Source organism: Stenella coeruleoalba, assembly GCF_951394435.1.
Source record: "Stenella coeruleoalba genome assembly, chromosome: 7".
Lineage (NCBI taxonomy): Eukaryota > Metazoa > Chordata > Mammalia > Artiodactyla > Delphinidae > Stenella > Stenella coeruleoalba.
The window spans coordinates 10,462,063-10,489,789 of NC_137153.1; the positions used below are offsets into that span (position 1 = coordinate 10,462,063).

The 27,727-nt window shown below is 38.3% G+C and overlaps 1 protein-coding gene across 7 annotated transcripts in view; it reads right to left on the minus strand.

The window, feature by feature from the left end:
* Positions 1-290: 290 nt before the first annotated feature.
* NEK1 (NIMA related kinase 1) overlaps positions 291-27,727 on the minus strand; it is a 233,037-nt gene continuing 205,600 nt past the window's right edge. For 6 of the 7 annotated variants that reach the window (XM_079926982.1, XM_079926986.1, XM_079926985.1 and 3 more), the window contains 4 exons: positions 23,227-23,378; positions 20,031-20,239; positions 18,884-19,014; positions 16,845-18,710 (listed from right to left, as the gene is read on the minus strand). In XM_079926982.1, coding sequence (XP_079783108.1) covers positions 18,510-18,710; positions 18,884-19,014; positions 20,031-20,239; positions 23,227-23,378 — 693 coding nt within the window. In that variant the 3' untranslated portion in view covers positions 16,845-18,509. Of the gene's footprint in view, positions 2,817-16,844; positions 18,711-18,883; positions 19,015-20,030; positions 20,240-23,226; positions 23,379-27,727 lie in introns of those variants that run through there. The other variant, XM_079926984.1, reaches the window with a different exon arrangement.

The window sequence follows — 27,727 nt, forward strand, 5'->3', positions numbered from 1 at the left end:
GAATTGTATTTGGTTCTTCAAATCTACATCACTTTTTAGCTTTAAACACAGTAAATATAGTTGCTTTATAACACATCTCTTATAATTCCAAATCTGAAGTCTGTGCATATTCTGTTCCTGATATTTCCCACTTACATTGTCTTGATTTCTTGTGTACTATTATATTTTTAACTCTGTGTTTATCATTGCTCTTAAAATGTTATTTATGGTGCTTTTCAAGACACGAAAGAAATGTGCCTTCCTTCAGAGAGGCACTGGAATGGCTTCTTCTGCGTTCACGGGGCACTACCAATTGGGAACCACCTTAAATTATGTTTGAGTCTAAATTCCCCGACCCACCCAGGTTTTGTTCCTCAAGATACAAAACCAGTTGGTGGCTGGTTTGTGGCTACAACCTCCAGGGGATTTTTGGTCCTCTTCTCTTCTGACAGTCCCTGAGTTTGGGGTTCTCCTTGATTGTGAGGATGTAGCCTTCTGGAGTGTTACCTTGACAAAGGGTTTCCTACATGATTCTCCAGTGTGGTGGATGCTTGGCCTTACCTTTTGCACCTTTGCTCCGTGAGCCCATTCTACCCAAGTGAGAGGCACTGGACATATTCTCCAGTCAAAAGTGCGTATTTATTCTCCAATATTCCAGTCATCTCTGGGTTGAGGCTTTCTCCAAAGTGATGGCCTTGCAATTCATCTTCTTACCTCTTCTGTTTTCAGGTATATATTAAACACACACATACACAAGCAATCTTGAAAGATCCATCAATGAAGTGATAAAGGGTAGAATACGTGCTAATTTATGGATAAAAAGCCAACTTTATTTAACATTTACAAGTTGTTTTCAATAGCGAGGTAAATTAGAACAGTGTGCTACTCCCAGAAACAGAACATCTCTGCAGAATTCTTAACGCATTAATGCTAAATGTACCTTTTCCTATTAAATCTATTCCTTTTCACTCTCTAGAGGAGATAAATTTTAAAAGAATGTGGAAGTCATAGCACAGGGTAAGGCCAGGAACTGGTTTGACCCTGGCCATCTACACAAGTGAATGCACTCATGTGACAACTCAGTGCCCTCACCTGAGAAATGTAGATAACACTAAATTATCCTGATAGCCCTTGCTCGCTCTAATATTCTATGAATCTATAGATACTTCCATGTTCCTCCTCCAACACCTACAATAGACCTTACTGAACAATAAAAACCCTCTTTACCACTGGCAGACAACCTTTCCATAATAACACCCCAGAGCCACTCACTACCAATTGACTGAAGATGGCACATATCCTATTTGTCACTCCTGTTCTTGTATAGATGACATCTTTTGAAATATGGCTAAACAACTCTTTCTACTGTGTTATACTCCTACTTGCATTTCTAGGTTAAGAATTTAAAAATACTCACTCCCACAAATCATTATCATCATTTAAGACTGTAGAGAATTAAATTACAGAATTCAAATATTCTTCTATTGAAAAAAAAATTAAAATGTTCAGGTAAAATAATCCAAAGTATTCTCAGCTCTCTGTAAAAGCATTCTATTAATAACAGTGCTATTAAATAAAAGACAACCAATAGTGTACTTCAGGTAGAGAGTAAAAATTTAATAGCAATATCATAAAATAAACATATAAAAATCAAGTATTTAGCTTTGGATGTTAGAAATAATATACATAATTAATTCAGCATACTACTGATAGTGCTGCAACATAAGATTCTTCTGTTCAAATTACAGATAATGACAATAAGGCTTCTTTGTTCTCAGAGTTTCCAAAATTCTGCTTTTATTACTAAAAGCATCTGGACTTCAGACATCTCTAATGATGTAACACCTGGCATACTGCAATTGAAGCTGTGTGACCATTGTCTTAATGACCTAACAAAATCTTCTCCTAATGGTATTGAAAGAGGTAAACATTTCCCCCCTTTGGAATACTAGTTACCAAAACTGTCACACTGTCAAAATAAAAATGATTCATTTCTCCTTTTGAATCTCAATTAAAAAGCACATGCATGAGAGGAAGCTGAAAATCAAAAGGGCAACTTTATGTTATATGCTAGATCAATGTTAAAATTCACAGACTAATTTTTAGATATAGTCTTCCTTGTTCTGGTCCTCAAAAAGAAAGAAAAGTAATTAACTTTTTCAATATCAGGAAATATATTTTTGCTATTCTTTCGTAATCAAATTTTTCAATGACTTCTAAGACTGTTTTTATAGCCTGTTTCCATTCAGCTAGTTCAGGAGACACACTGGTTGAAAAAGGACTGAGAATATAAACTTTAAGGCTAAAAGTTCCATCTTCGAAATGTTAAGATTTAAATAGAGCCCTTGACAAGGTTATTTAATCTAGAATTGCTGGCCATGAAAACAAGTAGACAGAAAAAAGGGTCATGCTTAAATGCATAATTGAAAAAGCAAAGGCAGGTCTTTCACAACAGAAGTTACTCTTTCAACTTAAAGACATTTGCTGAAAGTAAAAATTACCTTGCTGCATGGTACATCTTCTTCAAAGCCATTGAGTCCAGTCTGGATCACTGTGTTTTACACTTTGGTTGGAACATTTAATAAAGTGTATATTCTGTAGGAGATAACTATAGAACTCAATAAACAAAATAAAATAGATAAAAAACTAGAATCTTAATTGAAAAATGGCATGTTTCTCCATCATTTTCATGTAATCAGCATGCTCATTTTAAATCTAATATTTCATTTATAAAAAATCGCTATATTTCCCACTGAAGCTTGTTATTCTGATGAGCCAAAATTTAAATGCTTTCATTCCGTTGAGGATTAAACGTTCTGAGCATTATTCATCATTATCTGTACAAAAAGAAAAAAATTTAATTCATTCATTGCAAATCAAGCTCTATGTATTTACTTAGTAAAAAACTCATTCTCTGTCACACTAAAGGAAAAGAGCCTTACTGTAGTTTTAAATGTAGTTTTTATTACAATATCACAAACTCAATGTAAAATATTCAGACAGTACAATAAAGAATTAAGTGGGAAGCAAAAATTACCTAACAGCCAAAGATAACCAAAGCTAACAGTTTTATATAAATCTTCCCAGATTGCTTACTTATGCATACACAAATATGTTTTAAAAAATTACAACAAGATGCAGTTCTGAGACTTGAGTTTTTCCCTTTGAAACACATAATGGATGGAAAGATGGACAAATAAGTGATAAAGCAAGATTATAAAATGTTAATGGAAGAATCTAGATGGTGGGCATATGGGTGGTAACTAAAGTTTTTTCAACATTTTCATATGATAAAAATTTTACAATAAAATGTTGAAAATGAATAAATCATAGATATATTCCATGTCAGTTTCAATGGCTGTGTAGTATTTTCTTTACAGATATGGTATATTTAAATTAACCATTTGTATTTATAGACATTCTAGTTATCTCCAATTTTCATTAGTCTAAAAAAAACACTGTGGAATGAATTAAACAGACTGCTTAATTTAACCTTACATAACAGTCACTATCTTCACACTCCAGAAAGCTCTTCCGTTAAAATCGAAGTGTCATCTCTAATCACTGCACTGCTTGAAACCCCTCACGAGCTCCCCACAGGCTCAGGACAGAACCTGTGCTCCTTATGTGGACTGCAATGCCCTTCAGGATCTGGTCTTTTAAGTACTTCTAGCCTTGTCTACTTCCATTGCCCATCTTCCCCAGCTGTCCCCATAATAAATGCTCTAGTAACACTGAAGAGCTTACAGTTCCTGTAGTACAACAGCTGGCACCCCTCTATGTACAAGGAGACATATGCCTTGGGGGATAAATCCCCACTTATCTGTCAAAATCCAGCTCTGACGTCCTCTCCCCTGGGAAGAATTATCCTGACACTTTATTTCTTCCAATATAGCTGGACCATCACTTTACACAACATATTTTATTGCTTTCAGTGTTACACTTATTGCTGTGTACTATAATTTACTTATTTTTTTTACAATGACAAACTGTTTCAAACAGAAAAGTACAGATTCAAACAGAAAAGTACAGAGAATAAACTAATGAACACACAGGTACCTAATATCTAGAATTAGTAAAAGTTAACTTTTGGCCACACTGGTTTGGAGAACTGATTCAAGAAAAACACATTAAAGAGAGAGAGCACCCTTTTCCCATCTTATTGCCTTCTCCTCCTGCTGAGGGGTGTTAACAGTATCCTGAAATTGATGTGTCCCCTTCCTTCCCATGGCTTTTTATTTTTATTACATATATGCACATTTAAATAAAATTGCTTTTAAACATTATATAAATGGTATCATGTACTACTTATTCAACTCATCATATTGGTGGGGCTTATCCAAGTGATAGATGAAAATTTCATTCCTTCACTATAACTGGTGTACAGAATCTCATCACATAAATAGCACAATAATCTATCTAAAATAAATGTAGAAGGAAGGTCTTTGTTTCCTTCTTAGCCGTTTACAAGTTTGGACTGCTAAGATCAATGTTCTAAACGAGGACCTGCTGGCCTTTGCCATTCTATGACTGTCTACACTTGGCTCCTCCTCTCCTTAAAGAATAAATTTTTTAGGAATAATATAAAGCAGTTCACACATTGTACTATCTCTATTTGATCTCTGACTCTAGACTAGCTAGTACCTAGCTAAAGACTAAGTGGCATTTATTTTACCAATTGCTACACCTGTAGGCACTTAGCAAATCTGCAATGTGACAATATGAGGGAGTTGTATACAGTGGGTTCTTACCACATCTGCACAGTGACAGGGGAGTTGTATACTGTAGGTGCTTACCAAACCTGCACTGTGACAGTATGGGGGTGTTGTATACTATAGGTGGTTACCAAACCTGCACTGTGACAGTATGGGGGTGTTGTATACTGTAGGCAGTTACCAAACCTGCACTGTGACAGTATCGGGGTGTTGTATACTATAGGTGGTTACCAAACCTGCACTGTGACAGTATGGGGGTGTTGTATACTGTAGGCGCTTACCAAACCTGCACTGTGACAGTAAGGGGGTGTTGTGTACTGTAGGTGCTTACCAAACCTGCACTGTGACAGTATGGGGGTGTTGTATACTATAGGCAGTTACCAAAGCTGCACTGTGACAGTATGGGGGTGTTGTATACTGTAGGCAGTTACCAAACCTGCACTGTGACAGTATCGGGGTGTTGTATACTATAGGTGGTTACCAAACCTGCACTGTGACAGTATGGGGGTGTTGTATACTGTAGGCGCTTACCAAACCTGCACTGTGACAGTATGGGGGTGTTGTATACTGTAGGCGCTTACCAAACCTGCACTGTGACAGTAAGGGGGTGTTGTGTACTGTAGGTGCTTACCAAACCTGCACTGTGACAGTATGGGGGTGTTGTATACTATAGGCAGTTACCAAAGCTGCACTGTGACAGTATGGGGGTGTTGTATACTGTAGGTGCTTACCAAACCTGTACTGTCACAGTCAGGGGTGTTGTATACTGTAGGCGCTTACCACACCTGCACTATGACAGGGGAGTTGCATACTGTGGGTGCTTACCAAACCTGCACTGTAACAGCTGGGGGAGTTGAATAGTTCAGGCTGTCTTTTGAGGACTCACATAATTTCTGATTAAATAAAACAGAAATGTGTTGTAGAAAATCTTTTTAACTTCTAACTTAATGCCCCTGATACCACTATTGGGTGTACTACATATCATTATTCATCCCCTCCCTCATTACGCCCCACCAACACAGAAAATAAAAGTGTCTAAGCACCATATGCAGATGACATGGTTTTACTGTTATCTCCTAAGATGTGGCCTAAAAGACGACAGTCTGGGGAAAGACAGCTAGATATGCAGTATAAGAATTTCGAATAAGGAGGACTCTAAAGGGAGAGATCAAGATGGCAGAGTAAGAGGATGTGGAGCTCACCATCACCCGCACCAGGAACACATTAAAAATACATCGACATGTGGAACAATTCTCACTGGAAACTAGCTGGATTGCTGTACAACCAAGGCTGTAAGAAAGATTCTCAGAGAATCTGGTATGATGGGAAGAAGAGAGGTCAGGTCATGACCTGTGCCCCTGGGAGGGGACTCAGAGGAAAAGGGAGACTGCAGCGATGGACACTTGCCTTGGGGAGTGAGCGGGTCGAGCCACAGACTGGGCATCCCAGTCCTGGGGTCCTAGACAGAGGACACAAGCCTTGTTGGCTGGCTGGAAGATGCTGTGACAAATACAAGGACTGGAGAAGTCTGGAGTCCAGTTGTGAGGAGCTCGAGTGTTGGCCCCAGAGTCAGTGCAGAGAGAGGTGCGCTCTAACAGCTGAGGTTCTTCCCAGGACCACCTCATCACACAACCCCAGCCCAAGCAGAGCCAATTCTCCAGCCCCATTCACTCCAAGCCACAGCGTAGCACTGGAACTGGGGTAGCCAGGACTGGGGAAGAGACTGAACCTTGGGACACAGAGGTGACCCAGGCCTGAGGCAGAGCCGGGTGGGGCAGCAGGTGCCACTGTTGGCACTTACTCAAGTGGTACCATATGATATCACTTATATGTGGAATCTAAAATATGACACACATGAACTTATCCATGAAACAGAAACAGACTCACAGACAGAGAGTACAGCCATGTGGTTGCCAAGGTGGGGTGGTGAGGAGGGATGGATTAGGAATTTGGGGTTAGCAGATGCAAACTATTATATATAGAATGGATAAACAACAAGGTCCTACTGTACAGCACAGGGAACTATATTCAATATCCAGGGATAAACCATAATGGAAAAGAATATAAAAAAATAATGTGTGTATATATATATATATATATATATATATATATATATATATATCTGAATCACTTTGCTGTACAGCAGAAATTAAAACAACAATGTAAATCAACTACAGTCAATAAAATATTTAAAAATAGGAAAAAAAAAAGAAAGAAAAGGCAGAGGAACTGCTCTCAATTCAAAGAGTAAGAGAAAACTCTGGATAAATAATGAAATAGAAATAAATAATTTTCCAGATAAAAAATTCAAAACATTAGTAAAGAAAATGTTAACTGAATTAGGGAAAAGAATTGATCTAAACACTGAACATTTTAATGAAGAACTAGAAAATATAGAAAAGGGCCAATCAGAAATGAATAATACAACAGCTGAAATAAAAACACACTATAAGGAAATGAATCACTAAGTGATACAGAAGACTGCACAAGTGATCTGGAAGATATAACTGAACAATGGAAACCACCCAATCAGAACAAGAGAAAGAAAAATTGCTTTCATTTAAAAAAGTTTGTTTAAGAGATATTTGAGATAGCATTAGGTGTTCCAACATTCACATTATAGGAGTCCCAGAAGGAGAAGAGAGAGAGAAGGGGATCAAAAATGTATGTGAGGAAATTATGGCTGAAAAATTCCCAAACCTGTAGAAGAATATAGCTATCCAGGTACAGGAAGCACAGAGGGTTCCAAACGAGATGAACCCAAATGGACCCACACAAAGACCTACCATAATGAAAATGGCAAAAGTTAAAGATAAAGAGAGGATTCTAAAGGCAGCAAGAGAAAAACAAAGAGTTATATAAAAGGGAACCCCCATAAGGCTATCAGCTGATTTCTCTGCAGAAACTTTGCAGGCCAGAAGGGAGTGGCAATATATATTCAAAGTCCTGAAAGGGAAAAACTTGCAACCCAGGACACTCCACTCAGAAAGATTATCATTTAGAACAGAAGGAGAGAGAAAGAATTTCTCCAACAAACAAAAATTAAACGAATACAGCAATACTAAACTGACTCTAAAAAGAATGGTGAACTGTGTCCTCTAAATGGAAAAGAAGTAAAAACCTATAAGAAAGGGAAAATACGACTAGGAAAGGCAAGTATATAGTAAGGATTGAAGATCAACCACTTAAGCCAGTACATAGGTTGAAAGACAAAAAAAAGTTAAAAGCAACTATAATTACAATGAACAGTTAAGGGATAAGCAAGAATATGTAACATACGACATAAAAAACACAAAATGTGGGAGATGGAGTAAAAAATGTAGCTGTTTTGGAATACCTTTGAACCTAAATGACTAGCAGTTTAAAACACGTAGATAAAATTATGGGTCAACATGCCAACATATATGAATCCCATGGTAACCACAAATCAAACCCTACAATAGATACACAAAAATCAAAAAGAAAAAAACACAGCATACCACTAAAGAAAATCATCAAATCATAAGAGAAGAAATTAACAGAGAAGAACTACAACACCCAGAAAACAGAGAAGAATTACAACAGCCAGAAAAAAGAAAACAGTAAGTACATACCTATCAGTTAAGTACTTTAAATATCAATGGATTAAATGCTGTCATCAAAAGACATAGGGTAGCTGATTAGATTTTTTAAAAAACCCCAAAACCAAGCCCCTTCAGTATGTTGCCTACAAGAGAGACACTTCAGGGCTAAAAGCAAACACAGATTGAAAGTGAGGGGATGGAAGAAGATATTTCATGCAAATGGAAATGACAAGAAAGTGGGGGTAGCAATACATATGTCAGACAAAAATAGACTTTAAAACAAAGGCCATAAAGAAAGATATTATAACAATAAATGGATCAATACAAGAAGAGAATATTACATTACTTAACATACACGCACCCAATATAGGAGCACCTAAATATATAAAGCAAAAACTAACAGACATAAAGGGAGAAACTGACAACACTACAATAATAGTAGGGGACTTTAACACCCCACTTACATCAATGGACAGATCATCCAGACAGAAAATCAATAGGCAACAGTGGTCTTAAATAGCTCAATAGACTAGTTGGTCTTAACACATCTCTATAGGACTTTACATCCAAAAACGGCAGAGTACATATTCTTTTCAAGTGCTCATGGAACATTCTCCAGGATAGATCACATGCTAGGCCCCAAAACAAGTCTCAACAAATTTACGAGGATAGAAATTATATCAAGCCATATATCAATTACAGAAAGAAAACAGGGAAAAGAACAAACACATGGAGACCAAACAACATGCTACTAAAAACCCAATGGGTCGATGAAGAAATCAAAGGGGAAATCAGAAAACACCTCAAGACAAATGAAAATAAAAACACAACATTCCAAAACCTTATGGATGCAGCAAAAGCAGTTCTAAGAGGAAAGTTCATAGGCATACAGGTCTTCCTCAAGAAATAGGAAAAACTTCAAAAACAAAACCTAACCTACCACCTAAAGGAATTAGAAAAAGAAGTACAAACAAAGCCCAAAGTCAGCAAAAGGTAGGAAAATATATAAAGAAAATAAATAAAATACAGACCAAAAAAAAAAAGATAGAAAAGATTAATGAAACTAAGAGTTGATTTTTGATAACTCTTTTTGATAAACAAAGTTGATAAACCTTTAGCGAGGCTCAAAAAGAAAAAAAAGAGGACCCAAATAAAAAAAATGAAAGTGAAGAAATAACAACCAATACCACAGAGGTAACAAAAAAATCATACTACTACGAAGTTATATGCCAACAAATTGAACAGAAGAAATGGACAAATTTCTAGCAACACACAACCTGTCAAGACTGAATCAAGAAGAAGCAATCTGAACAGATCAATCACTAGTAGTGAAACTGAATTTGTAATAAAGAAAACCTCCCAGCCAACAAAAGTCCAGGACCAGAGGGCTTCACAGGGAAATTCTACTAAACATATAAAGAAATAATAGCTATCCTTCACAAACTATTCCAAAAAATTAAAGAGGATGGGATGCTCCCAAATTTATTCTACGAGGCCACCATTACCCTGATACCAAAACCAGACAAAGGCACTACAAGAAAAGAAAGTTACAGGCCAATCTCTTTGATGAATATAGATGCAAAACTCCTCAACAGGGCTTCCCTGGTGGCACAGTGGTTGAGAGTCCACCTGCCGATGCAGGGGACAAGGGTTCGTGCCCTGGTCTGGGAAGACCCCACATGCCGCAGAGTGGATGGGCCCATGAGCCATGGCCGCTGAGCCTGCGCGTCTGGAGCCTGTGCTCCGCAACGGGAGAGGCCACAACAGTGAGAGGCCCGCGTACCACAAAAAAAACAAACAAACAAACAAAAAAAACTCCTCAACAAAATATTAGCAAAACAAATCCAAAAATATATAAAAAGGATCATACACCAGGATCATGTTGGATTTATTCTCAGGATGCAAGGATGGTTCAACATTTGCAAATCTACGAATGTGACAGCACCACATTAACAAAGGGAAGCATAAAAAAATCACATGATCATCTCAATAGGTGCAGAAAGCATTTAAGAAAATTCAACATCCATTCATGATAAAAATTTCCATCAAGTTATGTATAAAGGGAACTCATCTCAACATGATAAGGGCCATTTATGACAAGCCCACAGCTATTATCACACTCAACAGTGAAAAGCTGAAAACTTTTCCTCTATATTCAGGAACTAGACAAGGATGCCCACTCTTGCCACTTCTATTTACATAGTGTTAGAAGCCCTAGCCACAGCAATCAGACAAGAAAAAGACATAAAAGGCATCCAAATTGGAAAGGAAGAAGTAAAACTATCACTTCTTGCAGATGACATGATACTTTATATAAGAAAACACTAGTCTCCCCCCCAAAACTATTAGAACTAATAAATGAATTCAGCAAAGTTGCAGGATACAAGATTAACATATAGAAATCTGTTGCTTTTCTAAACATTAATAATAAATCATCAGAAAGAGAAAAAAAAATCCTGTTTAAAATCACATCAAAGAGAATAAAATACACAGGAATAAACTTAACCAAGGAGGTGAACGACCTATACACTGAAAACTGTAAAACAGTTATGAAGGAAACTGAAGATAATACAAAGAAATAGAAAGATATCCTGTGCTCTCGGATTGGAAGAATTAATATTGTTAAATGGCATACTAGCCAAAGCAGGCTACAGATTTAATGCAATCTCTATCAAAATACCCATGACATTTTCCCTAGAACTAGAACAAATGATCCAAAAATTCATATGGAACCACAAAAGACCCGGAATTGCCAAAGCAATCTTGAGGAAAAAAAAAAACAAAGCTGGAGGCTATCTCCCTCTCAGACTTCAGACTACAGTAAGCCCCCTACATATAAATCTTTTTTAAGTTGCAAACTTTCAAAGATGCAAACATGTGTTCTCATGTCCAATCACATAAGTTAGTTCACATGTCTGGTGTACACTGTCACATGTATGCACCCTCTATAAGTGGTTGTGCTCTTGTGTACGCTACCGTACAGTACTGTATAGAGTACAGTAATACAGTATCTTTATTTCAAGCCCAGGAAGCACACGTAAAGGCAGCGGTGTGTAGCTGGTATGGCTAAGAAGTGCCAAGTGATAACAATGGAAAGAAAAGTGAAAATAATTGAGAGAGTGGAGCTACAAGAGGAAGAAGAAGTAACTGAAGAACCGAAGAGATTCACGATGCAGGAAATGGCAAGGGGATTCTCTTTATTTGAGGAAGCACTGTTAGTCTCTGAGGCTCAGGACCCAAACACAGAATGGTACACGAAGGTTGCAGCAGCCATTCAGAATGCAATACAGTGATACCATGTCATCTATGAGAAAAAAAGAGCTACTACACAGACATCATTGGATTGTTTTTTCAAGAGGGTAGATAGAACTGAATCCAGCAAGGAAGCAGAACCTGTGCCATCAACGTCAGGCATGAATGAAACTGCAGCTCGCCCTCTGTCTCCTATTGCTGATGATCTTTCAGCTCTGCCATCTCCCACCTCCTCTCCCTCCTCCAGTTAGTAGCTTTTCTTGCCTATTCACTCGATGCCAGCCCCAGATGCCAGCTGTTGTACTGGACTACTGTACTTTTCAAGGTACTATACTATAAGATTAAAAATATTTTCTTTTTTGTGATTCTTTGTTTTTTACATATTATTTGTGTGAAAAGTATTATAAAACTATTGTGGTACGGTACTATATAGCCGACTGTGTTATTTGGGTACCTAGGCTAACTTTGTTGGACTTATGAACAAACTGGACTTACGAATGTGCTCTCAGAACAGAACTCATTCATAGGTAGGTGACTTACTGTCTACTACAAAGTTACAGTAATCAAAACAGTGTGGTGTTGGCACAAAAACAGACATATAGATCAATGGAACAGAATAGAGAGTCCAAAAACAAACCCACACACCTATGGTCAATTAATCTATGACAAAGGAGGTAAGAACATATAATGGAGAAAGACATTCTCTTCAAGGAGTAGTGCTGGGAAAACTGGACAGATGCATGTAAAAGAATGAGATTAGAACATTTCCTCACACCATATACAAAAATAAACTCAAAATGGATTAAAAACCTAAATGTTAAACCTGAAACCATAAGACTCATAGAAGAGAACATAGAGCACTCCTGACATAAATCATAGCAATATTTTTTTGGATCCATCTCCTAAGGCAAAAGAAATAAAAGCAAAAATAAACAAATGGACCTAATTAAACTTAAAAGCTTTTTGCACAGCAAAGGAAACCATCAGCAAAACAAAAACACAACCTTTGGAATGGGAGAAAAGATTGCAAATGATAGACTAACAAAGGATTAATAGCCAAAGTATATAAACAGCTCATACAACTCAATATAAAACAAACCCAAACCCAAAACCAAAAATCAACCTAACCAAAAATGGGCAGAAGAGGGAGTTCCCTGGTAGTCCAGTGGTAAAGAATTTGCCTTCCAATGCAGGGGACGTGGGTTTGACACCTGGTCAGGGAACTAAGATCCCACATGCCATGGGGCAACTAAGCTTGCTCACCACACGTACTGTGCTTGTGTGCCCCAATGAGAGAGCCCACGTGCCGCAAACTACAGAGCCCGTGCGCTCTGGAGTCTGCGTGCCACAACTAGAGAGAAGCCTGCAAGCCACAACAAAGAGCCTGTGCTGCAATGGAAGATCCCACACACCTCAACGAAGACTCCCGTGTGCCACAACTAAGACACGACACAGCCATAAATTAAAAAACAAACAAATAAATAAATAAATGGGAAGGGGTTTCCCTGGTGGCGCAGTGGTTGAGAGTCTGCCTGCCGATGCAGGGGACACGGGTTCATGCCCCGGTCTGGGAGGATCCCACATGCCACGAAGCAGCTGGGCCCGTGAGCCATGGCCACTGAGCCTGCACGTCCAGAGCCGCTGCTCCGCAACGGGAGAGGCCACAGCAGTGAGAGGCCAGCGTACCGCAAAATAAATAAATAAATAAATGGTCAGAAGTCCTGACTAGACATTTTCCAAAGACATACAGATGCCTAACACACATGAAAAGATGTCCAACGTCACTAATTACTAGAGAAATGCAAATCAAAACGAGATATCACCTCATCACCTGCCATCACCAAAAAGCCTACAAATAACAAATGTTGGAGAGAATGTGAAGAAAACGGAACCCTTGTACACTGTTGGTGGGAATGTAAATTGGTGCAGTCATTATGGAAAAAACTAAAAATAGAACTACCATATGATCCAGTATTCTATTCTTGGGTATATATCCTGAAAACAGAAACACTGATTCAAAAAAGATACATGCACCCCAAAGTTCATAGCACCGTTATCTACAATAGCCAAGATATGGAAGCAAGCTAAACGTCCATCAACATATGAATGGATAAAGAGGATGTGGTACATATATACAATGGAATATTACTCAGCCATAAAAAAGAATGAAATCCTGCCATTTGCAGCAATGCGGATGGACCTAGAGAATATGCTTAGTGAAAGCAGTCACACAGAGAAAGTCTAATAGTCCATGATACCACTTATTTTGGAATCTTTAAAAATAATACAAATGAATATTCATGCAAAAAAGAAACAGACTCACAGATACAATAAACAAACTAGTGGCTACCAAAGGGGAAAGGGAAGGGGGGAGGGGCAAATTAGGGGCATGGGATTAAGAGATACAAGCTACTCTGTATAAAATATATAAGAAACAGGGCTTCCCTGGTGGTGCAGTGGTTGAGAGTCCGCCTGCCGATGCAGGGGACATGGGTTCGTGCCCTGGTCCGGGAAGATCCCACATGCCGCGCAGCGGCTAGGCCCGTGAGTCATGGCCGCTGAGCCTGCGCGTCCGGAGCCTGTGCTCCGCAACGGGAGAGGCCACAACAGTGAGAGGCCCGCGTACCACCACCACCACCACCACAACAAAAATCCCTTGCTTGCAGACTCACACCAAAACCCTATCAGTGAGTGGCAAGTGACAATTAAGCTGCATCTAACGGGGTAGACCAGACATAAGCAACACACTTTGGGTGTCACTGTTTCCCGTCACCCCCACATGGGACCATCTAGTTGCAGGAAAACAAGCTCAGGGCTCCCACTGATTCTGCATTATGGTGAGTTGTATAATTATTTCATTATATATTACAATGTAATAATAATAAAGTGCACAATAAATGTAACGCGCTTGTTTCATCCCCAAACAATTCCCACCCCACTCCCCACTCTGTGGAAAAACTGTCTTCCACGAAACCGGTCCCTGGCGCCATAAAAGTTGGGGATGGCTGATTTAGAGAATTCAATATACATTTTACAACCAGCTTAGTGAGTTGATATGCTTAGCTGCTTTACCTTTTTTTCCAGGCTAAAGGAATTACTGCAGGCTTTATGATCCAGAACTCGGGGTCCTCGTGCCCTTTCATTTGTGTGGTAGAGTAAACCTGGTACTGCTTCTTGAGGAGTGCATTAGCTGGCATGATTGGTGGTGTTTTGCAGGGGAATGGCCTTCTGTGTAGGCATGTGTCCTTCTGAAACCACTCAGCTGTCACAGGACGGTGTCAATTCTACCTCATGGCTCAGCTGACTGTGCTTTTTCTCCAAGGAAGGGGCAAGTTTTCCAAATACCTGTCAAGCAACGCTAACTCCCAAGGACACTGTTGCTGACTACTAATGGAAAGCATCTTGAAACGATACTTGTGAGAACTGCCTGAAGGATGCAGTCTGAGTATGAACAGAACTAGTCTGATACTCTCCACAGATTCACTCAAATACAATCATTTTTCTGGCCTCATGCCATTAACTTCCACATGCCATATTATGAGAAAGTGTCCTATGAAATCCAAATATTGTAAAAGTTACTGAGAATGTTTTCAGGCCATAACAAGGCTGTTTTATAGAATGGTGTCCAAGATTTTAATTAAATCAGGAATATACAAGTTCCAGATAATGTTTATATTTTATATATTCATTTTGATAAAAATATTTTATATATATATTAAAAACCCCCATGTTTTATAGTAATAAACACAACTGAAAGACATTTGCAAACACTAAGACTTCAGTTTTTCACTGAGGTCTATGGACTTAGATTCTTGGAGTCTGAAAAAGTATCTTCCCCTTTAGGGGACTCTACATGCTACCCGAGTTTGAGGAACACTTTATCATAGTCCCCTTTTTAGAAGAATCACTGGACATTTTTCCTTTGTTTCAATACCAAAAAGAGCTGTCCTCTGAGTAACGGACATATTTCGTCTCAAGTGATTAGTTAGGTTTCCTGCTTTGCTACAAATCTCAGCACCAAATTTGTGAATTATTTTCCCAAATTGTAGAGACCCTTTGACCATGAACTTTCTGTTCCTACTTCAACTTGGCTTAATATTATATTGCTTGCACTCATTTGCCTGAGGTATTCATTTGCCTGATAATGTTGACTTTCCCAAACACTTGTTTTTAACTTAATTTCAGTTTGATCTGTGTGTATAAACACACACACACACATATATATACATTGCACTATATATCATGTAGTTAAACCTTTTTTGGGGGAACGAGATGGAATATAAATAAATCTTACGAAAATTTATACTGCCAAAATTACGCATCAACACTTTAAATCCTTGACTTTAGTCTACACATCATACCTTTAAAGTAATAGTATTAATTTTTGACAAATATTTTTAGAAATGCTTTTTTTTTTTTTTTTTTTGCGGTATGCGGGCCTCTCACTGCTGTGGCCTCTCCCGTTGCGGAGCACAGGCTCCAGACGTGCAGGCTCAGCAGCCATGGCTCACGGGCCCAGCCGCTCCGCGGCATGTGGGATCCTCCCGGACCGGGGCATGAACCCGTGTTCCCTGCATCGGCAGGCGGACTCTCAACCACTGTGCCACCAGGGAAGCCCTAGAAATGAATTCTTGTTCAAAATATTCCAAATCAGTTTACAAACTAATTATACAAATTAGGTTCATTACTGCATGGTAAGTTACTGAAAAAGATCACATATCATTTATCTTGATTACCCACTTCATTCACTAAACTTGGTTGCAAGTAACTTTAAGCTTTTGGAAAAAAAGTAAATGCTCTCAGAAAAGATTTGTATCAAGAAAGACAATCAAAAGAATCTGGTATATAAGCTGTCAGGGAATTTCTGAAAGAGAAGTTTCAAGATATTTTGTGTAATGGAATACCTTCATTAGAATAAGTCTGTATCTCTGCTTTGAAGACACTAAACATTTATTTGGATAAGTACGTTCTTATATTTTTTCCCCAAAGTGGAATTATTTTATTGTCCTTTGACATTTTTTTTTTTTAATAAAGAAGAGCTTCCTTAAATTTCTACTGATAGGTTTCATAGCAACCACCATAAGCATAAAACGTGATTCTGTTTGCGCCTATTTCTGATAATCTGAATTACTACGTAGTGAAGCACACAGGCAACACTATCTGCTGGCTTATAAAAAGGACTGGTTTACGTTCAATCTGTTCCTTGCTGCTAATGGCCTGAACTACTCCTTGGCAGTTATTCTGTTAGCTTAAGAAGAAAAGTAATGAAAATGCAGTGGGGTCTGAAGCTATAAGAGTACTTACTGGGCTTCCCTGGTGGCACAGTGGTTAAGAATCCGCCTGCCAGTGCAGGGGACACGGGTTCGAGCTCTGGTCCAGGAAGATCCCACATGCCGCGGAGCAACTAAGCCCGTGCGCCACAACTACTGAGCCTGCACTCTAGAGCCTGTGAGCCACAACTACTGAGCCCGTGTGCCACAGCTACTGAGGCCTGCGCGCCTAGAGCCTGTGCTCCGCAACAAGAGAAGCCACCACAATGAGAAGTCCGCACGCCGCAACAAAGAGCGGCCCCTGCTTGCCGCAACTAGAGAAAGCCCACGCACAGCAACAAAGACCCAACACAGCCAAAAATAAATAAATAAATAAAATTTTAAAAAAAGAGTACTTACTCTACCTGAAGATTTTCTAGTTTCAATTTAACGATAACTATTAGAATTTTATCAAGAATTTTACTTCCATTAAAGCAACTCAAGAAACAGTTTTTGTTGAGCTTACAGTTAATGTAAATAAGTCTACATAACCATAAAGTTTCTCCCAAAATAAAAAGCATTCTTGAGCTGTGATTTTAGCAGACTTAATTTTTCATGAGTCAAAATGACAAATATTTTAATAAAACCCTGGCTCTGAAATACCTGAACTGAACACCCCTCTGAACACGAAGTCCGGGTCCTCACCAACGCACGCCAACTGCCCCTACCGTTTCCATCAGGTGCTCCCGCTGCCTCTTCCACTATGTCAGTCCTTTCACTTCAGAAACCTTCACTGGTTTCCTCCAGTTCCTTACACATTTCACAGGGTCAATCACAAAGACTAATTCTCAACAGGAAGCTCCTAATACAGTCAGTCTAACCCTAACACACATGAATCGCTGGTTTGTTCTTTTCCCTACAAGTCACACCTTCTACGTTTCTTTCCATTTTTCCCAGTTTGATCTCCCTTCTCTAATTCCTACTGCACTGAAAACATTTCAGAATGAGCACTTCTATGTATAGTTTTACACTTTCTTTCCTATCTACCTGTCTTATCTCCCAAGGAAACTGTACACAACATGTAAGCACAGACCATGCCCTTCAGTGGCCACAGAAATGGAGTGCCAGGCCCACGGGGGCTCCATAAACACTCTGAAAATCCACCACAGTGCATGAGGTTGGAGGTCATGCTCCATCTGATAGCAAAGGAAACAAACTCGAGACAAAATAAGTCACCTTGTGTCATGACCAGCTTGTCAGAGTCGGGAATGTAACTCTGGTCTCTAGGTTCCATGCTTAGTGCTCTTGACCAATTTAAGGGGAAAAACATTTTTAACTTTAATAACTTTTAATAAAGTCCTAACACATTCTGAGTAATTCTATTGGTAAATATTTTCCAAATATAAAAATGGTTTACCCTCAAATCACTGTAGATGAACTCTACTTACTCTCAACAGAAGAGATTACATTTGGCTCTAGTTAGGAGAAATTTTACGTATGTGTCTAAAATTTTAATTCTGCCTCCTTAATAAAAAAGTATTCTAATTTCTAGAGCTGTCCAATAAGGAGGCTTTTAAAAAATCTCATTCAAAATGTTACTTGCAAATTAAATTAAAATATTGACTTAAAAAACTTGAGCCAATAAAAGCTTATGCCAGAAACAGTCAAAAAGAAGGACACAGTTAATTGCTTCAAAGTACTACATATAATTCCAATATAGATTTCACCAAAATGCATGTGATATAACGTCATCAATTTACATTTGTCATTTTATTTTTTGCACATTTATTTAAAATATAAGGATGTGAGGAAATCTTACCTTCTTGATAGGCTCCATCTGCCATAACTAAATGAAGAATCTTGGAATAAAGATGCTGATGTTCATTTCCCAAAAGATTCTGAACCACTGTTGAACAAATCTCAATATTTTCATCTTCATCTTCATGAACAGCCTATACCAAATTTCCAAATATAAATTAATATTTGAATGTTAACCTCCTCTAATTGGAGACTTTGTTTATTATTTATAATGGGTCTAATGACCAATAAAAATCACTGACATTTCACTAGTAATTCAAACAGAGCATATTTCAAAATTAAATGCTTTAAGTGACATTTTACTCACTTTTACTTTCTCGTAAACCTCAAAGAACTTTTCGAAGCCTATTTCCTGCTCTAGGTGAAGCCTTAGTTCCTCTAAATGATTAAAGACACTGTCGTATTCACATTCACTAGTTATCTCACCATCACTGTTATCTAAAAACATAAATAAAAAAGAAGACATTTTATGATGTAAAAGACTGAATGAAATAATTCTTACCATAACTGATTAAAATCCTGTGACACGTGAATACTGTCATTGGTAGACTACTTGTACATTCAATATAAAGTTTCTGTCATTATAATACTTGTCATATATATAGGTAATCAATGTATGTATATATAAATTTGTCTTAATAGGAATGTTACTTTAGAAATCTTTTCTTTTATAGACATAAACAGTGAGTCAGGTTAGAATAAAAACTATTCCAAGAGATGTCACTGAATTTAGCTAAAAAAAAAAAAAAAAAAAAAAAAGGAAAAAGCATACCCGTATGTTCTGCACTGAGGCAACCCACTCTATTTTTAAAAACTTGATATTAAACATAGGGCAAAACATGAACAAGCACATAGATGACCTAAGATGTATATCATAAAACTTGGAAGGCACTTAAAAAGTATTATAAATGCTTTATATGTTTTATGTCATGTACATGCCCAAGGTAATCTGAAAAATTCTAGTAAAGGAAAAATGAATGCAGAATCATTCTTTTTCACATTACCTCTTCTTCTCAAATAAATCGTTATTTAAACACACAAATTTTCTATGCATCTTAGGGTCAATGATATGAACAAGGAGCTGCTTCCAAACCAAAAAAAAAAAAAAAGAAGTGTCAAGGTTTTAAAAACTCTTTCAGTTTAACCCTGCTGGTTAAGCACTGTACGTGGAAGCCCTTTGTAAAACATAAAGGGCTAAGAAAACTAAATTACTATCTTTATTACTAGGAAAATAAGTCACGAAGTGGAGGATAACAGGATAAAAATGCTTCAAGAAGCATTTCCATACTTTAGTGGAAAAGAAATGGGACAACTATGTATGCAGACTGTGTGAGAAGAGAGAGTGGACGCAAGTCAGCGACACAGAACAGGCTTCAGCCTCACTTAAGGCTGGAAGGGGCTCGTGTTGGAGGCCAGAAAGAGACACGCTGCTTGCAGTGTGGGCCACCACGCACCCGAGTGCCACTCCTCGTTGAGAGCGCTCTCGCTGCTAGGGCTGTCGTCCTCATCGCCCGCGTCCGTGCCGTTGGCGGCCTGCTCCGCGTCGCTGGTCTTCAGGCCCAACCCCTCCTCCTCGCTGTAGTCCTCCCCAGGCTGCTCCCGCAGCAGCTGCTCCATGGAGGCCTGAAGCTCTTGTAAGTCTGTGTCAGTCTCTTCAAACACACTGAGAATTAAAAATTAAATGGAACATTACCAAACCTTTACCTTTCTGAAATTTTACTTCAACTCCATATACATGCGCTCCTTTCTACTTAAAAGTATTCGTTGTGGGTAAAAAGAAATCTGAAAAAACACACAGTTTTTAACAAAGGAAATAAGGATTCACACAATTGATAAATAAAGCACATGACACATCTGGAATACGTATGCCCGAAGATGACTTGTATAAAATGGTCCTGATTTGTCAGAGAGAATCATGTAACTATCAACATTATTAATTCCTTAAGTTTTGAAAGAATGCTTCAATATTGAAGAGCCAGACTAAGTATTTTTCTTTCATGTAGTTTTGAAGGTTCAGCAAAATCTCGGTGTGGATGTGCGACAGCTGGGCACTAGCCTCACTGCGGGGGTCTTGCCCTCCAGGCACTGCCCAGAGTATTAATTCTACTTTTGTGCAATTACAGATGCTGAAATGAACTGATTTATGCAAGTAATATCTTACACTTATATAATACCTTAGTTATTAAAGCTGTTTATCCTACTATTTAAATTTTATCCATACAAAACTCACTTTAGAAACACGGAAACTATGAATCAAGGTGCTCAAGTGACTTGTCAAGGCCACGTGGTCAATAAATGACAAAAACGAGACTGAGATTTAGGCCTTCTGACCACGCCTACAAGACCCAGGAAGCACACTCAGCACGCAGCTCCATTCCCCCAGGAGCTGCTTCTTTCTCCCTGGGGCACGCAAATGGAAGAACTTGTAGACTACGAGTTCATTCGAGTTTTAGATACGTAAAGTCCTCTGAAAGATTAGGGACCCACAGTGAGGATTTCAATAGTGGAAAAGCAGTATTAAGCAGAACACAGGGCTGATGAAGCCCTTTCTTAAAGTTTAGACTCTAATTGAATAAACAAATACTTACTGCAGAACTAAAACATAAATATTATTATGTGAGACCTCATACAAAATTTTCATTAACAGAAAAATAATTTTTAATGTAGAAATATCTTCATTTTGTACGTATGTGTACAAACTCCTACACTTTGACTTTGCAGCACTTAAAGAAAAGCAAACATCATCTAATTAGAATGAGAAGGACAGTGTCTAATCTTTTGGATCATCCTTCTAGGAGCATTTAGCTTAATATTTAATTACCAGACTTACATACCACGCACATCTGCTAGGTACCATTGCTATGTGACTAGGCATTAACCTGTTGGTAAAATCTTCCTGTAGAGGAATTAGTTTCTACCACAGATGGTATTAAAGCAAGTGGGCTGCTAACTATGCCAATGTAAGAAAAGTGTAAGAGGATTAACATTTTTTATGACATGAGCACTCAGAAAATTGACTCAGGTACTTTAAAACCTGCTCCTGAATTTTCTTTTTAGTAGGTTTTATTATATGACCATAAATAAAGTTTGGATCAAAAACATGCATATTTTCCAAAGAAAAATGTCAAGTGAAATTTCCCTATATGCATATGGAGTAACTTACTTGAAAAAAACCTTACTTTTCAAATTTTAAAAATAACATTAAAACCTTCTAACTTAAAATTTTAAAATAAAATTCTGTCATCAACTAGTAATTAAAAGAATATAAGCCACAAATAAGCTATATTCACTCAGATAAAAACTGATGACTTATAAAAACTCTGAGGAAAAAACTGTTACCAAGGATTTTGTCAACCACAGAGGTGCTGAAATGTTGTCCTGTTATCCAACAGGCTTAATAAAAATACAACGTAAAGTGCTTAATGACCACAGCCAAGCAGAAGAAGCAAGGATAAAAAGGTAACTTTTCCTCCAAATTTTGAGGGCACCAGCAAAAATCTACAGAACTCTATGGGGGAAAAAAAAAGTCAACCTTTATTTATTTTTTTGGCCACACTGCGTGGCTTGTGGGATCTTAGTTCCCCGACCAGGGGTTGAACCCGGGCCCTCGGCAGTGAAAGCATGGAGTCCTAACCACTGGACAGCCAGAGAATTCAAAAGTCAACCTTTGAAAGATAAAGTTTGGCTAGAAATTTAAAAAGAAAGGGCAAGCCTTAAGAAAAACAAAAACAGAAAATAAAATGCACCAGATGCAGTGCTCAGCTCAAGAATTAAAGGGAGAAAAATCATGAGACTGATATCATGTTTTCAATTAGATCAAAACACACATTGTTTCTACTGAAAGGCAGAGGTAAAAAGGAGAAACTTAAATTCAAACAAATCAAAAAATAAATCATAAAAATTATAGCATTTTGCAACCTATTTTCCCGGTGACTTGAATACACTTCTTGAACACTCTGGTTTTATTTCCCCCAAAACGCTGTAACATTTGTCGGATGGGCTGAGAAGGCTGACTGATATCAAGGAAGGTGAAGGGGCATTACTGTCTAAGGAGCTGCCAGTTCCCAGCTCTTTCAGGAGTGTTGTTAAATTTTCCTCTTTCAGGAGTGTTGTTAAATTTTCCTCTTTCAGGAGTGTTGTTAAATTTTCCTCTTTCAGGAGTGTTGTTAAATTTTGCTAACTGCCCACTGCCATGGTTTTGAAATCACAGGCGGCAGGAGACAGATGGGGAGCTTTCTGGCATCTTCCTGGGGAAGAGCAGAGTAGTGAGTCCTTCAGTTCCCCACTGCAATCCCTGTACCATGTGGCATCAAACTACCAAACAGTCATTATCCTGCTGAGGTTCACTCAATTACGCACCAGCCACATCAAGCGTTGTGACGGGCGCTCAGTGGCCAGTAAGACAGAGAACACAATGGTGACCCTGTCCTTACATTCCTCAAGTGACATTAAGTTACAGTATTTAGAGGCAGACACACATATCAAAGTTTCCTTGACTGTACTTTAAAATACACTGTAAAAAGTTAAAGGAGTAGTGCAAGGTCAGCTACAGATCATGTTTGAAAACTGTGGGTGAGGCTCCATCTCTAGAACATGTGTAAATTCAGAAATCCTGTTAGTGTCGGTATCTACGAATGTCATCATGCTCACATGTCCTCAGAGTCGGAAGGTCCTTCCTTAACATGCTCATCTTCCATTTCATCCATTTCAAGATTGTCCTGACGTCCATCTCCAACAATGGGGACATCCATCAGTGTTCTGAACAGCTTTGAGAGGTCTGGAAGTGAACATGTCCTCAACATCTATAAAAAGGCAACCGATATCTTATTAGGAGTGAGACAGTGAGAAGATTAAAACGAGAGAAAAAATTAGAAAATTGGAGCTAATAATAATTTTGTTATTTATATATACACATCGATCATCCATTTAAAGCTAGAAGCTTCAGGGGCGACTTGCCTAAGCTGAGAACCTACTTCTCTTGAACTTCAGCTCAGGGTTTTTTCAGTGATGAAAGTAAGCTTGAGAGTTCTGCTTGGGTTTCAATGTGAAGTGGACTTTAAAAGGTAGGGAGGGTGTCTATCTGGGGTGTGCACATGGAGGGAGCTGGAGCTGGATGGAGCTGGGTCAAGCCCTGCCACCCCTCGGCCACAGCACCCCTCCTGAGTCTTCCTCTCACTTCTCAACGTCCAACGCGCTCCGGGTACTTTTGCCCAAGCTTGGCTAAGCAGCACCCCACACAACTGGTGGCCCTTAGTGTCCCTTTGCCCTAACAGATGCTGGGTGGCCAACAGCTTAAGGCAGGGCCTCCAGTTAGTGCAAAGAAGAGCCCACTGGGGGCTCCCTGAGCAGCGGACTGCAAGCAGGGACTGCGAGCAGCGAGCGCCTTTCCCACCAGAAAGGACGGCTGGGAAGATAGGCACCTCCAAGTTCACGCTGACAGCACCTGGAGCAGCAGGGTGAGGAAGAGCCCAGCACACCGAGATGAGACAGCACAACACGGAGGAGGTGCCTGAAACGTGAACCGCGTTGGATAAGACCAGGAAAACAGGAACAGCCTCTGTCCAGCACCCTTTCCACAGTCGGAACGTGACGGACAGACAGGGCTACGGCACACACATCTGCAGAAGTCAGTCTCAGGGCTGGTCAACCCTAAAGGGGTCGGTAAGATCTGAAACGTGACTCCTAAGGCCCCGATAGGAGCCCAGCACCAGATGGGAGACTGTGCAGAACACACAATGTTTGGCACATTAATGAAAATGTATATACTTGGCCAATTTTATTGGTACAATCTGGTAGTGAGAATAAAAAGGAATAGACTTCTATTATTTGAACGTAATTTACATATCACAGCACTCAAGAGAAAAAAAATGGTGATGCGCTACAAGATGGCGCAGATACACTGCCTGGTTAAAGCACTTAACAATGGTACTGTCAGCAGAATTTACGCTTGACTTGTTTGTTACTTTAATGGTTTGAGCCACATATATTATAAACCCGGGGTATGCAAAATATGCAGCCACTAACAGTTTACCCAGATACATGCTAATCGATAAAAATAAATAGCATATACGCATTATATACCTAAATACAAGGGGACTACACAAAAGGATGCAATATTTTTTAGGCTGAGATAAATTTTAGCCCTGGTAAAATCATCTCAATTTCTAGTTTATTCCTGTCATTAATTAAAATAAACTTCATCACCAAACATAAAATAATAGGGTTAGAAAGAAATTTCAAGTGGTCTGTACCTCTGGGAATGGGTTTACACACCCATCAATCCAACAGTTCCCGAAGGTCCTATATCTAAAATCCTAATGTTCATAGTCTTCCCTGACAGACTGCTAAAGTTTTAGACAGGATATTCATCTTCATAAGAAGAATTTTATGTAAGAACACTTCCAGTTCTGTAATTCTGAGTCTACTAGATTTCTTTCATATTGTTTAAATAATATTCTATAGTTCTGACATTAATAGAAAGAAATCCTCCTGAAAATAGTTATTAATCCAGAACATGTTGCCTGAGATCTTACTTCATTTATAGTCAGACTCATTTTTTCCAAAATTTTTTGTAGTATGATCATTTATGCAGCTAGCATTTGGTACCATTATAAATCAAACAGGAAACCAGTGTTTTAGAAAACCTTAAAACATTTAAAAAAATGCAGTTCCTTTAGATCTCTCACTGTTGGTTCTATTTTTTCTCAAAAATGAAGACAACCACATAAAGAATGAATGAATTTAGTAGTAGCTGCACTAATAGAACTTCACATGAAATTCTACTTAATTCCATCAACTCAGTTTTTCATCTGTAGTATTTTTAATATAAAATTATGTGTTAGTAATCCTCTGGCTGTACTATAAAATAGTTTATGATGAGCACATTTGTTTAGCTTCTGCTTACTGCAATTCAACGGTAACACTACACCCTCAAAATAGCTTGTACAAATACTTGCTCACTTCAACCCATAAACAAGGTTAAAAATGGACTTAAAACATTAAAAAATTATGAACACTTACCAAAGGCAAAAATTATGGACATTTTCTAAGAATTGATATTTTAGCAAATCAAAAGAAGACATTTAAGGCACTTGTGTTATTTGTGAATTGTACATTAATATTTACTTTCCCCCACTCTGCATTTGCTATAACAATAAATTCTCCCGTTTTCATAGAGATCAGTCTTCCACTCTACACCCCACATGAGATCACTAGAAGGTCTCATCTTTACACTATTTCATCCTGACCTATTGCAAATTTACCTTCAATAATCTTCATTTATGTGTTATACTCTCAATTCTGTTAAGTCACTCTGTTACAACTGCCTTATGAAAGCTGCCACTGTATTTATGGTGTTTCTTGTCAGAAACAGTGCAGCCCAGAAGACAATGTAAGTCTAGATCTAGTAGAAATACCCTTTCAAAGTGAAAGTGAAATTAAAATGTTTTTAAATAAACAAAAGCTAAAAAAAAAATCATCACCAACAGGGACACAAGAAGTGTTAGAGAAGTTCTTAAAGTGGTAGAAAAATAATACCAGATAAAAATCCGAATTCTACACAAAAGGATGAAGAATGTTAGAAATGGTTAATATGTAAATATAAAAGACTTGCTTTCTCAATTTTTACTTTCTGTGAAAGATAATTGAATGTTGAAAGCAAAAGTAATAGAAATGTATTGTGGAATTTATAATACATGCAGAAATAAAACACATGGCAACAATTCCACAAAGGATAGGCAAGAGTAGGGGAATGGAAATGTACTGTTTTAAGGCTCTGATGTTATTCGTGACACGGTACAATATTTGAAGGCAGACCAGGATAAACTAAAGATTTATACTGAAAACTGAGAATGACCATTAAATATTTTTTAAAGTCTACTTTATAAGCAAATAGTAGAGATTAAATAAAATACTAAAAATACTCAATCCAAAAGGGAGAATAAAAGTAAAAAAGGAATGAAAGAAGTAATGAGACAAATAGAAAACAAATAGCAAAATGATAAGTTTAAACTCAATCATAATGATAATATATTGAAAATTACACTAAATATAAATGGTCTAACCACTTTAATTAAAAGACTGTCAGAGTGTTAAAAAGCAAGACTCAACTTTATGACAACTACAAGAAGTCTATATGAAATAAGTATGATTTCTTAATAAAGAAATGGGGCTTCCCTGGTGGCGCAGTGGTTGAGAGTCTGCCTGCCGATGCAGGGGACATGGGTTTGTGCCCCGGTCTGGGAGGATCCCACATGCCACGGAGCGGCTGGGCCTGTGAGCCATGGCCGCTGAGCCTGCACATCCGGAGCCTGTGCTCCACAGCAGGAGAGGCCACAACAGTGAGAGGCCCGCGTACCGCAAAAAAAAAAAAAAAAAAAAAAGTAAAGGATGTAGGGACTTCCCTGGTGGTGCAGTGGTTAAGAATCTGCCTGCCAATGCAGGAAACACAGGTTTGAACCCTGGTCTGGGAAGATCCCACATGCCGCGGAGCAACTAAGCCCGTGTGCTACAACTACTGAGCCTATGCTCTAGAGCCTGTGAGCCACAACTACTGAGCCCACATGCCACAACTACTGAAGCTCACACGCCTAGAGCCCATGCTCTGCAACAAGAAAAGCCACTGCAATGAGAAGCCCGCACAACACAATGGAGAGTAGCCCCCACTCACCGCAACTAGAGAAAGCCCATGTGCAGCAACGAAGACCCAATGCAGCCAAAAGTAAATAAATTAATTTAAAAAAAAAGTAAAGGATGTAAAAATATATACCATATAAACGCTAAGCATAAGAAAGCTAGAATGGCTATGTTAAAACCAGGCAAAGTAGATTTCAGAACAAGGTGATAGGATCAGGGATAAAGTGAGTCATTTCATAATGATAAAGGGGTCAATTTATAAAGAAGACATAAATATTATTAATTTATGTTCAATTGACTGGAAATGTCAACAGTGCTTTCCCAGTAATTGATAAACAAGTAGAAACAAAAGAAAAAGGATACAGAAGACTTGAACAACACTATTCCAGAGTGACACTTCATAACAATAAATGTATCAATTCACCCAGAAGACAGAACAATACTAAATTCTTATTCAGTCAATAACAGAGCTTCAAAATACATGGAGCAAAAGTTGACAGAACTGAAAGGAGAAATA